General features: G+C 35.5%; 2 protein-coding genes across 4 annotated transcripts; both read right to left on the bottom strand.

Moving 5' to 3' along the window:
* Positions 1-1286: 1286 nt before the first annotated feature.
* LOC121323503 (uridine phosphorylase 2-like) lies at positions 1287-3914 on the bottom strand. Of its 2 annotated transcripts, none has more exons than XM_041264597.1 (8): positions 3873-3914; positions 3670-3730; positions 3330-3447; positions 3086-3244; positions 2873-2987; positions 2500-2709; positions 1944-2090; positions 1287-1640 (listed from the first exon to the last, which is right to left on the bottom strand). In XM_041264597.1, exons 2-8 carry the CDS (start codon positions 3717-3719, stop codon positions 1498-1500), a joined length of 942 nt encoding a protein of 313 aa, XP_041120531.1. In that variant the 5' UTR covers positions 3720-3730; positions 3873-3914; the 3' UTR covers positions 1287-1497. The 2 variants fall into 2 exon arrangements, with proteins under 2 accessions (XP_041120531.1, XP_041120532.1); XM_041264598.1 differs by having other exon boundaries at positions 3823-3904.
* On the bottom strand, positions 3829-17318 carry LOC121323504 (uncharacterized protein C7orf57-like). Of its 2 annotated transcripts, XM_041264599.1 has the most exons (9): positions 17121-17318; positions 16767-16814; positions 16243-16407; positions 14406-14505; positions 13543-13699; positions 13275-13363; positions 8410-8519; positions 7927-8104; positions 3829-7116 (listed from the first exon to the last, which is right to left on the bottom strand). In XM_041264599.1, the coding sequence occupies exons 1-9, from the start codon at positions 17212-17214 to the stop codon at positions 7056-7058; spliced, it is 1002 nt and encodes a 333-aa protein (XP_041120533.1). In that variant the 5' UTR covers positions 17215-17318; the 3' UTR covers positions 3829-7055. The 2 variants fall into 2 exon arrangements, with proteins under 2 accessions (XP_041120533.1, XP_041120534.1); XM_041264600.1 differs by lacking the exon at positions 7927-8104 and having other exon boundaries at positions 17121-17303.

Raw genomic sequence — 17318 nt, 5'->3', positions numbered from 1 at the left:
TTACACAACATATTTTATCCAAACACATTCCTGGTGTTCTTCAATCCATTGCTATCAGAGGTTGGGCTGCCAAGTCTTGAATGTTACTGATTTTATTATCATTATTTTTTTAAATTTAGTAGATGCTTGTCCTTTTATATAATCTGATTTTGCCCTAACAGACAATGCAAGAGTATCTTGTGTTGGTTTTCGCAAGATGTTTGTTTTACACGTACAAAATGCACCTGACTAGAACTGACTACTCCAAAGTAGTGTTTTGTGTGTGGTTAAGTAAATGAGAGGGCAGTCCTACCTAATGAGCTGATAGGATATAATTTAGTCTAACAACTAATACTAAACTAAATAATTGAGTATGACAACTTAAGTTTGAGATCAGTTTAAATAAACTATTTTATTTTACTTTTCTAAACTAAACTTAGAAATAACTGTGCTGTTATACTTTTGACCTGCTCCCACCTATCTGTGAAACTATTGGTTATACAATGAGGTGAATACACTCCTCTCACCTTCCCACAAGGTCGTTGATCCAAAACAGTCAATGTTTAGTGTAAATGAGCAGTTGTCTGGAAACTATGTTGTCACGTGACTACACAGTTTTAAAATACGACCTGCTAGTGCTAACAAGGTCAGGGTTAATATTTTGGCCACTCTATATTTAAAATATATGTATTGTTTTCCTCAATGAGCCAGCAGCCAAACGTTTTGTGTGTAAAACTATGAGCCTTTTATTGTATTTCATGTCATATGGTTTAAGAAATTGGGCTTCAATGTATGATAATCATTAAACTTTAAAGTAATAAATAGAGAACCATGGAAGCTGATACAACTCTCCCAGGCATTTGCTAATTAGCTGGCTTTTTTCATTTATAGAGGTAAGGCTTTTTAATTAGTTATTAAAGATATTCATGCCATATTGAACAAACCAACACATTCTCTGGAGTAAAAAATCTAGAAGTTGTTTACTAGTTCTCACATATGCACCCTGGCAGACACATTGAAGTGCTTGTGGAATGACTTTATAGTTTTAGAATAATTAGATTCCTGACCAGATCTATTATTTTATACATTGTAGAATGAAAAATAAATATGTCCATAGCTGGATTGCACAAAGGGTGTTCATCAATAATTATGAGAAACCTCAAACAATACAGGACTTTCTTCAGTATAAACTTCTAGGACAAAAGGATTTGAATCATAAAATCTACATAACCCCGCAACTTGCTTTTAATATCAATCTTGACCAACTTCATATAATTTAAGTGGGTAGAATTTTTCCTTATGCTTAATTTGGTTGTAAACATTTTTGTTTATTAAACCCCACATTCTGCAGGAATATTTATTATTGAAACAGAAGTATACATACAGTAAAATCATCATCAGATAGAAACATATTACAGTTAATATAGAATATATATTAAACATCCACATATATTATTTACAGAAAACTCAATTATGTACATATCATTGTAAACAATCACTTATGCAGCAAAATATATATTAATTATGAAGCCCAAGATGTTTCTTGATAAAATGTGACACCAGATACTGAGGACGCTGTTGATATTCAAGTAGAAGTTCATGTGGCGTTGAAATCTGGTCACCTTTAAATCGATCCAGCAAGGTCACACAAATAACGGCGGCTGAAACATTAAACAAAAGATGAAATCAGATTATAACATTCACAGTAATAGTTATTTTCACTGTTGTTGTATATTCTGATAATGCCCTCAGGAATTCAGCTAAACTGCTCTCTGCCTGGTGCCTCATTTGTAGGCGTAGCAAATAAGCCAACAGAATCCCACTACATTCATCCACAATGATCAGCAAAGGGGAGGGGGAAAGAAACCACAAGATACTTTGTGCAGATTGCTTTTTACTACAAGGCAGTTATTGATAGAACCAAGTAGGTCATTGACTATATGAATAAGCAAAAGATGAAATACCTTTCAGTCCACAGACACGACACATCGCTGCAAATACAGTGGATTCCATTTCAATGTTTCTTACACCAGCCTCGTGTGCTTTTCTCAGGTATTCCAGTTTATCTTCAGTAGAGAATGAGCACAATGCTCCATCTAAACGCCCCTGACCTTTAAATAATAAATAGGATAGTTATAATTATTTTACAACTGTTCAGAATCCAGTAGATGCCTCAAATAGCAATATATGAGTTAACTTGTAAAACTGCAAGCAATGTTAATGGACTGCTACAAACCAGACAAAGTCCATGCTCATTGAGCCAGAGGTAAGAAACTGGTAACTGAGACTGTTGGATAAACTTAACCAAAGCATTCAGGCAAGGGGTAGTTTTTGGGAAGTTGTCATATGTCGTTCATTCTAAAAGGTTAATAATATAATATTATATATATATTATATAATATAATATATCTATAATACTATATCTCTATATATATATATATATATATATGCGCACATTTACAAAACTACAACTTTACTACAAAAACAAGGTTGTTGTGTAATTACTAGTTGAAAATGTACCTTCGTAAAAATCATGGGTGCACATAGTGTTTCCAAGAACAATAGGCAGGTTAGGGATCTCTTTACCACACTGTAGTAACTCCTGAGCCAAGTTCTCATCTAGCTGAGTGCTTCTGACAATTACTTTGCCCAGCACCACCTGTTCAAACTGAGGCTGGAAGAAAGAATCCACTGCTGTGTCTGTAATTACAACAGTCCCAGGATCAAGACCTACAAAGAGCAGTGCAGAAAATGATCAACACACATACAGTATATAGCAGAAAACAAACATCACACATTTCCATTTAAAGACAGATACGTTTTGTCCCAGTTTTTGCAAAAAGTATAGCGCTTGATGATTTTATGTATGAAAAAATGGTTAAAGATAACATACCAACACCACCTGAAGTACCAATTCGAATGAGCGTCACATCCCGACATCTGGCATGGTGCAAAAGTTTTATAAGTTCATGCATCATTATAGAGATGGAAGGAACCCCCATTCCATGCTGTAAACCAAAACAAAATGTTTTACTTTATCTAAAAGGCATCATGTTTAGATTGCACAAGAGAAGAGGGAAGTTGTTCACAGAGACATTTTACTTACACTTATGGAAAGCACAGGCCCAGCTTTGTACATGGAGTACCTGTCTGTCCCAGCACAGATGTCATCGATATCATTGCAGTCTCCCTTTAACTCCAGCTCCTTGTATATGAACTGGGCAAAAGCTTTCATTCTATTGGCACTTCCACCAACACAGACGAACTTCAAAATAATAATATAAATAATTAGACACATTTAGGCTGGCAAAAAAAAAAAAAAAGGGAACATTTAATAGCAACATACCCACCTTTATATCTCCAAACATTGCAGGCAAATTGTGAGTTTTAGTTCCCAGGTTAAAATGATAAAGAATGTCCTCCTCCATGAAATCTAAGTGAGGGTTTTTAACATGTACCAGTCCATGTCTAAATAGAAACACACAAAAACAAATCAGGTGTGAAATCAAATCATTTGATGACCTAGACGGCCCAGGGTAAGAAGAGTTTAAGTCAATTACTATTTTAAGATCTAGAAGAAAGTTTGTAGCTAAGTTGCCAACAGGAGTTTCAGAAGATCATTACCAAAATAGTAAGAATGTGTGCATTTCTGTTCAATCCAACAATAGTGAAGAAAAAATATATACTTACTCAAGACAATCAGTACTTTCATTGCCAACGTTGAGTAAAATTGGTGCCATAATTTTCAGCTAAAAATCGATAAAAGTACCAGTGAGAAAAACCTAAGACACATGCTTCGTTCACTTAACATTATAGTCTTAGCTAAATAATAATAGTAGCCTACCTTTCTGAGATGTCTTCGTACTATGAAGTAAACTGATTAGGTCTGTTTACCTGACACGTTTGTTTCGCTCTTCGATTGCAAGGAATGAAATGTAACATCAGTTAGATCGGTCGGTTCGCTTTATACTTTCGAACTGCTCCTGCCTATCTGTGAAACTATTGGTTATACAATGAGGTGAATACACTCCTCTCGCCTTCCCACAAGGTCGTTGATCCAAAACAGTCAATGTTTAGTGTAAGTGAGCAGTTGTCTGGAAACTATGTTGTCACGTGACTAATGTAATTTCAGTTTTAAAATACGACCTGCTAGTGCTAACAAGGTCAGGGTTATTATTTTGGTATTTTGGCCACTATATTTAAAATATATGTATTGTTTTCCTCAACGAGCCAGCAGCCAAACGTTTTGAGATGTTTCACCACTCTATTTAATTGAACCTGTGCTTAGAAAACTAGAGCCCTTTGGTAAAACAAACAGGTTATGTAATAAAGGATGTAACAACAAAAATAACACTGATCTGCTGTATCGTATGCAGTACGATATTTACGTATCTGCAATTTTATAACTGTTTAGGGAGCAAGAGCTCATTCAAAACAGCATTGAAGTACAGAGACATTCCAAAAATGTCAAACCTGTACAGATCCAGCTGTATCCAATAACTTAAGTAACAATTTTGTATAAGTTTTCTTTTCCAGCTGTAGGTTTCAAAATATTTTATGCAGAAATATGGAAGGAAGAGTCAAAAGTTCATGTACTGTAGAACAGAACACAGTTATATACTTTGGGACATAGCCAAACCAAACCACTAACCTAGAGGAAACCTGTTAGATAACATGGCAATAGGATAACAGTGATAGATTTATCACAGTGGAAGAATGATCCTGGTATCCAGATAGATCTAGTCTAACGCTGGTATCGTTTAAACTAGTCAAACTATTATTTTTTGTCTATTGTCAATATAATCATGCCATGATGGAATGATTGTTATTAAATAAACCTTGTAATTCAATTTGATTTTCCTAAAGAAATTATTATTATTATTATTATTACTGTTATTATTATTATTTTTATTATTATACATAAAGGCATTTAATAATTCAGTCCAACTTCCTACACAGGCTGTTTGATTCAAAACAAATTTACAACATTATACATTGCATATTGCTTAAATGTAAACTTAATCTGACAAAATTGGGTAACTATGGACACTAGATAAAATAGATATTTTATTTTTTGAGCATGCTTGCTTTATTGTCACATTTTGTTCAATAAATTGCTACAAACAGTAAATGCAAACTTGGTAGCAGGATAAAATAAAATTTGTGGAAGATATAGTTAAATAGATAACATCCATATAACAGCAAAACATGTTTTTAACTAAATGAACATTTCAACCTGGAGATTAATTGTTCCAAGCAATTCCTTTCTTTTTTTTCCCCAGTAATATGAATGATCTTAACATTTGTGTAAAATTACAAAAATATTTACATGGATTGCTAGGGCAGATATAGAACAGAACAAAATTAAACATGTATTTTTCATGCACTCTTTACAAAAATTGTAACCAACAGAATAATGTAAAAAGTAATGCAGCATAAGCCGACATAATGCTGGGACCAGATACAGTTGTTGAGCCAGGTATAACACTGGTTTTCTTGATGCCCACTCACATCCCGCTGCCCATTTGGGAACTGAATACCAAAGGTGAAAGACATTCCCACTGCATAACCCAGGTCCAACAGTATGTGTAAGCCCTTTACAACAATTCAAATGCATTCTTCAACAAGATAACATGCCCTTTCAAGCTGATTATTTCTGGTAGAAAATTCAACCATTTCTTAATCCTAAACTAAATCTGGAAATTATGAAGTAAAACAAAAACATGGTAATATTGGACATTTGTAGTTGGGAGTGTATATGGAGATTAATACAGTATAAAGAGGTTCAGTTTTCCATATCAAACTTACATGAAAATATGTTTGTTTATTTTAATCAGATCATGACTAGTCTGAAAAGGGGCTTAAATGGATACATCTATAAAGATGTACTATTCTGGGGGGAGAACAAACAAAACTAACAAGAAACTCCATTCTTGAGAAAGATAGTGGCTTTATGTCAAGAATACATATTGTTTGAATCCCTGTAGAAAGTATTTGAGAGCTAAGATATTCTACTTAAAATTGCAATTTACTTTTTACTTACAGTGATGATGAGACTGACATGCTATTAAAATACATAAGCTCTTGTGAAAGCCATATTTTCAGACATTTATTAAAATAAACTCACATTACTATCCTAGTTCCCTTGACAATTTTAGCCAAAATGTATGTTCCAGGAGGAATTAGTAAAGTGGACATCCAGAAAAGGGCCACGGAATTATTTAATGAATTAACTGTCTAGTGTGCAGACTTGCTTCTTTATAATGTATTTATTGTATGTTAAAATCAATGTTAGGTCAACTAACACAACATAATACATTACTGATTAGAAATACCAGATCTAATCAATGCCTCCGGGTCAGATTTAATCATGGTCTTATTTATTATTTTATTATTCTAATTATACAGAGTGCTGACACCTTGTTTTTAGGCAATTCCTTACAGATGGTTATGGAATGAATACATACCCATAGGTAATTGCTTTTAAATTTGTCCTCTTCTTATTCTTTACATCTCTTATAGTTGTTAAGTATTTAGTTTTAATGAGTTATAAGCAAATATCAAAGTGGTGGCTGATAGCCATCAGTTCCTGTTAACTGCTCTTGTGTAAACAATACAATAGGAATTACACATGGGCAGTTAGCATGTGATATTTCAACAGGAACACAAAGACATGTTTTTTTTATGTCATGTATGAGGGACTTCATCTTTAAATTAAAATGAAAAAGATGCAATTGTATTCCTAACACACTGTGATTAATTCATTAACAAATAAGGCCAGTCCCCTTGGTAGGGTGTATCGCCATAAACTTTGTACATGCTTTGCACAGCTTGTGTCCCATATTCTGAGGAAAATAATTTAGGCAGAAAGCCTACCATCAAAATATCAGTGTGTTAAAAACTACAATAGAGCATGGCCAGTGTAACTATGGAATAATATAAAACTGTTACAAACAGATAGGCAAATAAAATGAAGCAACAAAAATAATAAAAATGTAATAAATTCAAATCTAAAATAAAAAGATCATTAAGTTATTGCTGAGGAAAGGCAAAGCAGTCTGCAATCAGTCTCCATGTCAGACTAAAGCAGTTTCTGGTAAGATGTATTGTTCTAGCTCTGTTACTCTACCTCTATACCTGTAAGAAAAAAAACATGTTATTAACGCCTTTATTTTTCAGTAATGCTATATCAATCATATCAATGCTATAGTTTACATACAAATGCAGGTAGAAGCATTATTGTTTATCCAATACACTTTACTATTGTGTTCTTGTGCATAAAGGCACTCAAAACAGGTTTATTTCAACAATTCAATACTCTCAGTTGTTTATCCCATTTTTGTTTTGTATTTGTTTAACTACCTTACATGTTTGTGTTCAAACAGTAGCCTTTACAACCTGATGTACATCAAGTTTGAAAATAGGCAATACAAAAGGCATTTAAAAAAAAAAAGGTATATGCCTATTCATTTGGTATGGTAGAACTGGATTTAAAATAGGGATCTACAACTTTGTTGATTTAAGTCCCTGGTTTATAGTGTACAATATATTAGCAAAAAATAAGATTTTACAGTAGTACTAACTGAGCCTGTTTTTCAGTTACAGGTACCACCTAGGACCAATAGGATCTGGCAAATGCAAAACGAGGGATGGTAGTACAAGCCGTGTGAGCTATGTTACTACCATTCAGTATCTATGACAGTTACTAAAGCTGTTTTTTTAAAGTCATGCTTTTGTGGATGAACTAATATGTGCCATTGGGTATTTTCCACATAAACAAAATTGTTTTTTTTTTTTTTTTTTTTACAGAAAAAGGTGGCAATGACTGATGTGGACATCTTCCAATACTTCAATCGGACGACATACCCGACTTGTATAATTATGATTTTTTTCCCTGTTTTTTCTCTAGTTTTAAAGACCAGATCCCCACTTTAACATACAGATTACCTGTGATATCCAAAGATGTTGAAGTGTGTATCACTGTTTTCTACAGCCACTTTATTTGACATGAGTCCTCTAAGCCCTGTTTGTCTGGTGCTTCCTCTATGCAATGACACCTTGTTTGCATGGTTCATTTCCAGTTTACTACCAGTAAGTGTACTGTCTTTAATTGACAATAAAGTATCTATAAAAGAAATATTTCAAAGTGTTCTTAATTGGAGTAAAAGTAATACAAGTTTGTCAAATAATAAGAAAAATAAACAAATATATACATATTTTTAAACAGTACATGTAACCAAATGCTTTAGATCAATATATAGGCATAATCGTCCCACACAATATATTTGCTGTATGAAACAAGTACACTACTAACAAAATTTACCAAATGTAAAGTGTTACCCTAATTTATTTGTTTCATGTACACAATAATTTAATAAAATTAACATTGCTGCATAACAAATTCCTATACATTTTCTGGGAGCCACTTACTTGGAGTTTCTTTGGGGATTGTCTTATCATGCTCTACATGCCAATCATCTGCATAGCCAAAACTCAGCAACTTCTGCATGCTAACAGGTTTATCACTTTTTTGTGAAGACCTAGTTTTAAAAAAAAAAAAAAAGGGGGGGGGGGGGGGGGGGGGTTGGGTTAATCCCAGTTAAATATATTTATTATTTAGTTCTGGTAAACTTGCTAATCTATAAAATAATACATTTGTATTAATAATTTGCCAAACATGTATGTCAGTGACATACATCCCCTGCCACAGCTGTATTGGAAATCAAATACTTTAACAAAACCATTCTCTGGGGGAATGTCAGTGAAAACATTCCTTAAAACAGACGTTAAAAGTCTGTGAATGGGGCCCAGAAACAGCTACAGTGTAACTGCAAGTATGGATACACCCCCTAGAATAGTCTCCTGTGGCAAAGTGCCTGCCCGTTTGTATTTTGTGTTATATGTTGTTTGTTAATGTTGGTGTATAGTCATTGGTACACAGGATATAAACGGGTCTGTGTAACAAGAGTGTTTAAAATGTATATCTGTATTTAGGCACGAGGATTGCACAGCACTTCACGTGCAAGTAAAACGTAATAATATGTGAGCATGGGGAACTGCACTTTATTAATTCACGTGCAGTTGTTCCGTAACTCCAATTGAATGATTGATTAGCAATCGAACCTCGGTACAGCTGCATAAAAGCTGCATGTTTTCACCCACTCAGGGTTGTGTGTTCTGTGAGTGGAGAACGGGATTGGAGACAGAGGTAAGAAGAAATAGTAGTTAAAAACATAGAAGCTCACCGTGTTTGTTTAGTGTTAGTCCGTTTTGTTTGTCTGTTTATTTTGGCTACCAGTGCCGTGTCCTGTGTTTTTGTTTGTCTTACAACCGTTTATTTTCTGACTGTTCATTTATTAAATGCACCTCTCTCTCTGTTTATTTCCTCGTTCCTGTTTATGTTCTGACGTCCCCCACTCCGGCCGTCTTTGTGACATCTCCTTATTCTGCATTTGTAAGTAAAATGCTTAATTCTAAGTACAATATATAGCGCTATAAGGCTCTCGATTATAACGGGCCTTGGACATAATGCTCCTACAGCATGTCCGCCAATTTCCTATAACAGTGATTCATGCAATATTTCTACAGTAAATACTGTAATGGTGCTGTTCAAACTGTAAATAACTTCTCAGTCTAACTTCTGTTTCTGTATTTCCCTTTTGATACAGTATATGAAACGAAGAAAAGCTTTGCTGGCACTTTATAACACAGACATCTTATTCAGCATTCGTTTTATAACTAAATAAATATTAGGGCTATTCCGTGGTTATCTTTCCTAATATATTTAATTTTTTGTTGCAAGAGGAGCTACAGCTTTCTGCGGAAGATGAGCCGCTTCTGTCTGTCGCTTCAAAGTGCTGTTTAGCCAGGCTATTTATACAGTATCGTGAAAAAGTATTTGCCCAGTCTGATTTTCTGCATTTTTGCATATTTTTGACACTGAACGTTATCAGATCTTCAACAGAAATCTAATATTAGATAAAATGGACCCTGAGTGAACAAATAACACAAAATATTGATATACTTATTTAATTTATTTATTAAAGAAAGTTATGCAACACCCAATGCCCCTGTGTGAAAAAGTAATCGCCACCTTTAACAGCAGGAACTGCAACCAAACGCTTCCTGTAGTTATTGATCAGTCTCTCACAGTGCTGTGGAGGAATCTTGGCCCACTTCTTCATGCAGAACTGCTTCAACTCAAGTGACATTTGTGGATTTTTGAGCATAAACTGCTTGTTTCAGGTCCTACCACAACATCTCAATGGGGTTTAGGTCTGGACTTTGACTAGGCCATTCCAAAACTTTAAATTTCCATTCTGATGTAGACTTGCTTGTGTTTCGGATCATTGTCTTGCTGCATGACCCAGCTGCGCTTCAGCTCACGGACAGATGGCCTGACATTCTCTGATACAGGGCAGAATTCACGGTTCCTTCAATGATGGCAAGTCGTCCAGGTCCTGATGCAGCAAAGCATCCCCAAATCATGACAGTACCATCATCATGCTTGACCGTTGGTATGAGGTTCTTACTGTGGAATGCAGTTTTGGTTTTCGCCAGACATAATGGGGCCCATGTTGGCCAAAAGGTTCCACTTTTGACTCATCTGTCTATAGACCATTGTTCCAGAACTCTTGAGGATCATCCAGGTGCTTTTTGGAAAACTTGAGACGAGCATTCATGTTCTTGTTAGAGAGCTGTGGTTTCCTCCTTGCTACTCTGCCATGAATTCCATTTTTGCCCAGTGTCATTCGGATGGTGGAGTCATGAGCACTTACCTTAGCCGAGGTGAGAGAGGCCTGCAGATCCCTGGATGTTGTTCTAGGGTTCTTTGTGACTTCCTGATAAGTGTTTCACGCTACTATGAGAAATCTAGCTATCTACTGTGTATATGTATATACACACACACACACACTAGATATATCATGGGTGTCGGGGTCCAATACAAATCCGCTACATATTGAGGGCCACGATATAGCGAGAGACCCATAGAAAAACAAACAGGCTAATAACAAATACTGTACAACCACTCCCTCGTTTTATCGTGGGGTGTCAGGGTCCAATGTAAATCTACGCAACCCGTTTTCTCTCACTTTCCGTATAAAAAGCAGCACATCGTTTTAATTCGTACTGTGGAGCGTAATTGATTCTTATCAACTTAAGACTCTAATTAATTTCATGAATCTTCCTCTCCTTTCTCAAATGCCCAAACCGCTGCATTAAGAGTCCATTCCCAGCATACGAGGCTTGTTGCTTGGGAGCTGACGTCACTGCCCTGTGACTTTTGCTAGTGCATTGCTTAAAAAATGCTTCAGCAAGTAGATATTTAATTTGCTTTGTGTTATTATAAAATGCGTCTGTATATGATAACAGTACGATATTAATACTTTGTTTTTAATTGGTCTGTATATTTTAGTTTGTGATGTGCAGTACAAAATAAAACAAACAGTAATTCTAAGTAAAATTGTCCATGTATAGTGCAGCTAAGGCACGTGCAGTTAGACTGTAAAAATGGGGAGCCAACTCCAGGACCACGATCTATCCGAATCCGCAGTATAGCGGGCGTCAGGGGGCGCGCGAGGGATGAGACTGCACCAGGGCCCAGCCTCTGCTGGGGCCCATACCAAAGATAGTCTATAATATCTTTGCCCCTACCAATCTTTTTTTTTTTTCGAAGTCCATTATCAAAAACAAAAACAAAAAAACTGTTCTCCCGGTGGTTAAAATATAAACCGTGGCAAAGTTGTACTGTCAGTCAAAACTAGCAAATCAGAAAAAACAAGCAAATCAGAGCTACGTAAGCCAGGCTCAGCATGAAACTTTATAATAGGTCAGTGTCAGCAGGGTTTGAATTTCTTTCACAGCTGAATCAGAGACATCAGATTTTGTAAATGTACACATGATTTGTACTGATTTTTAGAGCCAAACTTCAGTTAGATTTATTTCAGGTTGAGGTTTTGCTTTTTGTTTGGGGGGGGGGGGGGGGGGGGGGGGGGTAGACTTCACACTCTTGCACCAGGGCCCAGTAAATCCTAGCACAATTGTGTGTGTGTGTGTGTGTAAAAAAAATCAGATAACCCTGATAGAGTCATTAAGCATTACAAGAGACCCTGTCATCTATTTTACTCTAAAAAGTGATGGCATTTATTATCCTGCACTTACCCAGTTGTGGTGAAACTTGGTTTTAACATTATTTAGAATAATTTACTGAATGTAATACATTCTCGAGATATACGTCTGTCCATAGATTTGTCAACCTGAACATCCCTATTACAGTGTTCTACATATCTGAAAAAACACTTATCCAATTACAATAAATCTTGTTATTCCAATTATCTTGCATAAGTAATTGATTCTGGTGATATATGGAGGTTGTCTGTCTTTCCTCCTTTATATTTCACATTTTTAAAGTTATCTTGAGAGCACAAGCATTTTGTATACTATACTATTTTGTTGATATACGTCATGGTCATCAACTTTTCTGTCATGCGGATAGATCTAATTTTGAATTTCCAGCCGTGGTGAGGATGTATGCTACTGACATACTTGTTTGGAGTACTTGTTTAAAGCTAAATACATTTGGAGCTTTGATGAATTAAGCTTGCCCTCTAGTGGACACAAGACAAAATCATTTTGCTCTACAAATGCTGTACAGTACAACGCTGCATATCCGACCACCTGTGGACTGGGGTATATAGATACAAAAAAAAAACTGTAAATGTACAGTAAACTGCAACTGATGGCTCCTTTCTTAACTCTAGAAGTCCCTGCCTCCCCTGGTTCTGCTTTCTTAATATCTCTGTCAGGGTACTTTGCACTCTTTCTTGACATTGCCAACAGCCAATAAGAAGCTTGGTTTAAATATCACTTTGGCTATTTTAAACAAACAGCCAGTAAGCATTGCGTTTATGAAGCTTGCTTTGCTTAATTCAAATGCATTTAAAAGCTACAACAACACGCTGCCAATACCTGCAACCGTGCGCTCCATCATATAAACACATTGCACAAAATAAGAGTAAAAAAAAAAGAGTAAAACACAAAGCTTTCTCAACTGGTGTATTGAAATGTCACTGCTGACATACGCATACAGCCGTTCTTTAAAGGGGAACGCACCAAAAGGCTGATTGCTAAACGCTTTCTTTCAGTTTCCAATGCGGACGCTGCACTTGCTGCCAATGCCATTACTCTCGTTACCTAATTTTAATATTTTTACTTATGTATTTATTTATTTAGCGAGGCGGTTAATTGATCAGGGCAGTTATGCGACAGTGGATGTGACCTTCCACTGTACTTACGTTTTCTTAAACTTGCTTGCTTGGTGATGGTTTTCAGAAGTTAAGGACAGGTTCTCCATCTGGCTTACAGGCTGGACCATTGTGGTGTTCTATAAATAAGCATATATATATATATGACAATCACCATAATGCCAATATTCATATTGTTTAGCTGCAATTGCCTATTTTTTTTTTAAATAAACATCATAAGTGCATAAAAAGAATATTGTTGCTGCACAAAAATTTGAAAGGCAGTGTTGTACACACTATTTTTTATTATTCAATTTACCTTATCTTTACCAGGTGTAAAGTTGTCACCTTCCCGCTCCCATTTGGTTTTATTATCAGTCCCAAAGGGAGCATTCAGGGGTTGGAAGGATCCTTTGGTTGGACTTCTCTGGAATTCTTCAGAAGTCATAAAATCAGGAATTGTTCTTTTTTGAGTACTGGAAGTACAAAATCATTGTAATTGTTTCCTACAACTGACTCTGACAGAAACTGAATTTTCAGACTAACCAGAGAAGCATAAATCCAAAGCCTGTTTGAGCATATAGGGTATACTGAATCTGTAAATTCTTAGCTGGAAGTAGCTGGAAATAACTTTCTTACCCATGCATTTAACTTTATTATCTTTGGCAAAACAACTTTTGTTCAGAAGCAAAACACCTCTGCACAAGAAATGTCTAAAACTTGAACCATATAACAAACATGTACTCTGAAGTATATTACAGGTCTTCATTCCATAAAGGAGTACAATTTCAAAGCCATAGACGTATACACCCATCAGTCTACAGCACAACTCCCTAAGACAAACTCATGCCACCTCCAAATATCCTGGTCTATCTCTCCCTGAATAGGTAGGTCATTTCAGTGTTCAAAAACTAAATTCCCATAATTATCTGTCAGCACAAAAGATAAAGCAAGACTATTTACACCAACTTAGACATTAACGGAGATTCTGACACAGGCCTAAATATAACCTTGTACTTTGTGGATTAATAATAATAATAATAATAATAATAATAATAATAATAATAATAATAGGGACTGAGAATTGGGGTGTACAATTAACTTATTTTTAAGTTACCTGGTGGTGCCTCAATGCATTAACATTACATCTTAAGACTATCTGTTTACTGTGAGTAGACCTACCTTTGATGTTCTGGAGAATTAGGCTCAAATGAAAACCAGTTGGGAGCTGTGTAATCCAAATTTGGTTTTGATTGTAAATTTGCCTCGTGCCGCAGTAAACCTGTTGCAGAATAAAATGCATACATGCAGACAATAATTATTATCAAGTATGTGTAACATAAGTGTAACAGAATGCCACACCACAGCTTCAAACAGAGTTAAAGCTATCAGTATCATGAAAAAGTAGATCACCAAGAGAAGGATAAGCTGGGCATGATTATTATTATTGACACTATTCCGGGGAAATTTCATTTCAAAATTCAGGGGATTTTCTATTTCTGAAATGTGTTTGGGACACCAAAATGCATATTTCAATAAAATCTATTATATAAATTGGACATAACATGTACAGTGCTACCCCCACCATAACGCAACCCGTTATAGAACTGGTTATAATACGGTAAGGTTGTGGCTCCCATTTCCCCCATAATGCAATTTGACTCACAGACGTTGGGTTTTATTGTTGTTTTACATTACCGTATTTAAACCCATTTAAGTTGAAACTGGGACCCATAGTACTTACAAAGCTCCCATGCTTGCACTGCACTATTTTTTCTAAAAGTAAAAACAAACTGTCCGTTAATACTATAAAACGAGTACGAAACAATACAAGTGTGTATTAATGTCCTTGGATTCGGTGTTATTTATTTACAATTTACAACATTTCTTATAAAAAATATACAACTTAAATAAGAGTGGTGTAAACTTTATACTGGTGGAATAGCAGTTATATTATACTATATAGTGTAACGACCCGGGATTTATACTGTAAATGACTGGTCCACGGACCCTGTGTGTGTGTGTGTGTGTGTGTGTATGCAGGGAAACGGGACCTCAGCCGGGATTGACTGACGTCCGGGTAGGCAGGGACATGAAAACCCACAGCAACGCGGGCAGAGCTGACAGCTGAATCAGACATGCTGCTGTTTGAATGTACAAGACTGTTTGTTGTTTTTGGTGTGACACAGGCTGACAGGGGCCAGGAATAATTGGCCCAATAAACCGTGGCCTCGAGGACCATGCAAATTGTGTATATCTCCTTCCTTCATCTTCCACGATACGCTACAATACTAATTTGGCCATTGTAAATCATTTTGGGAACACAAACGTCAATATTCGTTATAAGGTGAAACACGAATAATGCAGCCTTTAATTATGGACCCCGACAACCGCGTTATAACGGGGTAGCACTGTATGTCAGTAACATCAATCCCCCTTCAAAGCTGTAAATTCAAAATTAGAGATATTGGTATGATGAAAAAGCTGATGACCATGATATACATCAAAAGCATTACAGAATAGTACAGAATAAGAATTAGCAATTACGTGTTTAATTAGAATTTGACAAAATTCTATGCAAACGTTTAAGCCATATTGTAAAGAAGCAGGGCTGAATAGACAGACACCCCTGTATCTCTTCAGAATCTGATTAATTTTGTTAATTTATGCTAAATAGTGTTGAAAGCAATTTCCATGACATTTGAATCAGCAGTTCTCTAGATATATGCAAAAATGTATGTGACATAGGGATGGACAGACAGACAGACAGGATTGGCAGGGGATTTCAAAAGAGTTGACATTCTCAATAAACTGCAATAATTTGACTGGACAAAATCATCCACAAGGGTTGTTGTTGAAATGTATGGATAATAACTGGAGCCCAAGAAATACCATGAATTACTGGCAACTTCAGCTAGAATACAACTTAATGCACAATACTAAAGAATGATATACAATTGTGGAAAGTCATGTATTATTAAAAGAAATTGAAAACTAAAATACAAAGAATCATCTAGACCTTGTTGCCCTCCTTGTTTTGCCAGTTTCACGTAATCTGAATCAGTCTCAACCACTCCTGTTCGACGTCCATGTGTCCTTTTCTCATCCCCTGCATCAGGACAATTCCCCAGTCCAGGAATCTGTGAACTGGGACGCACACTGCTGTCATCCACAGCTTTGATACCTAATATGAAAGTAGGGATTTAAGTGATTTCACATTTAATTGATTTATTATTTAACCACAGCCAAAATAGTAACCTTTAAAAAAAAAAAACTGAAGTACAGTACAAAAGCCAATGCTGTAACCATCGTGTCAGGATATATATATATATATATATATATATATATATATATATATATATATATATATATATTTAACTATTTGAAACTTTGCGTAAAATAAACACCGAAATAAACACACACACACACACACACACACACACACACACACACACACACACAGCGTCCAAATGCATTAAAATAATTATCATCGCCTACCAGTACCTAATAATGAATTTAATAAAAAAAAAATAAAACACGTACCATTTTTTTCCACTTGTGCACCACTGTCCATTTTGTCTGCTTCTGTTGCTTTATAATACAAATAAATTACACTTTAATGATTTATCTAACATTTAAATACACACGTTTAAAAAAACAACAACAAAAAAAAAACATCTATGTTGTGAGACTAAACTAGTTATTTTATCACACAGAATTTTTTTTTGTTTTTTGTGATTTAGGACGTGGTACACTAGGCGAGCCACGATTTACAGTATTCATAAAATACACGTTATATTAAGCAATGCAAAGACTATTTAGACTATTGATTTGTTTTTAACATGTATTTGTGCTTTCATGGTTTATAATTCAAAACAAGACATACATCCCACTTACCCACGATAATCTTGCGTTGAGACAGAAAACAAACGGCTCCAACTACTGCCTGCGTCCTACTTTTCAGATGAGAGTTGGGAAAATACGTAACCATGGAAATGACATCTTGGACCGCCTCTTAACTGCCACCATTACATCTAGATCTGCTTACTCACTGCGTGCTGCATCTCTATGGAGATGACGAGCCAAGAACGTAGA

Source organism: Polyodon spathula, chromosome 11, assembly GCF_017654505.1.
Source record: "Polyodon spathula isolate WHYD16114869_AA chromosome 11, ASM1765450v1, whole genome shotgun sequence".
Taxonomy (NCBI): domain Eukaryota; kingdom Metazoa; phylum Chordata; class Actinopteri; order Acipenseriformes; family Polyodontidae; genus Polyodon; species Polyodon spathula.
Note: the sequence above shows the minus strand (reverse complement) of the source record. Positions and strands in the feature narration are given on the sequence as shown.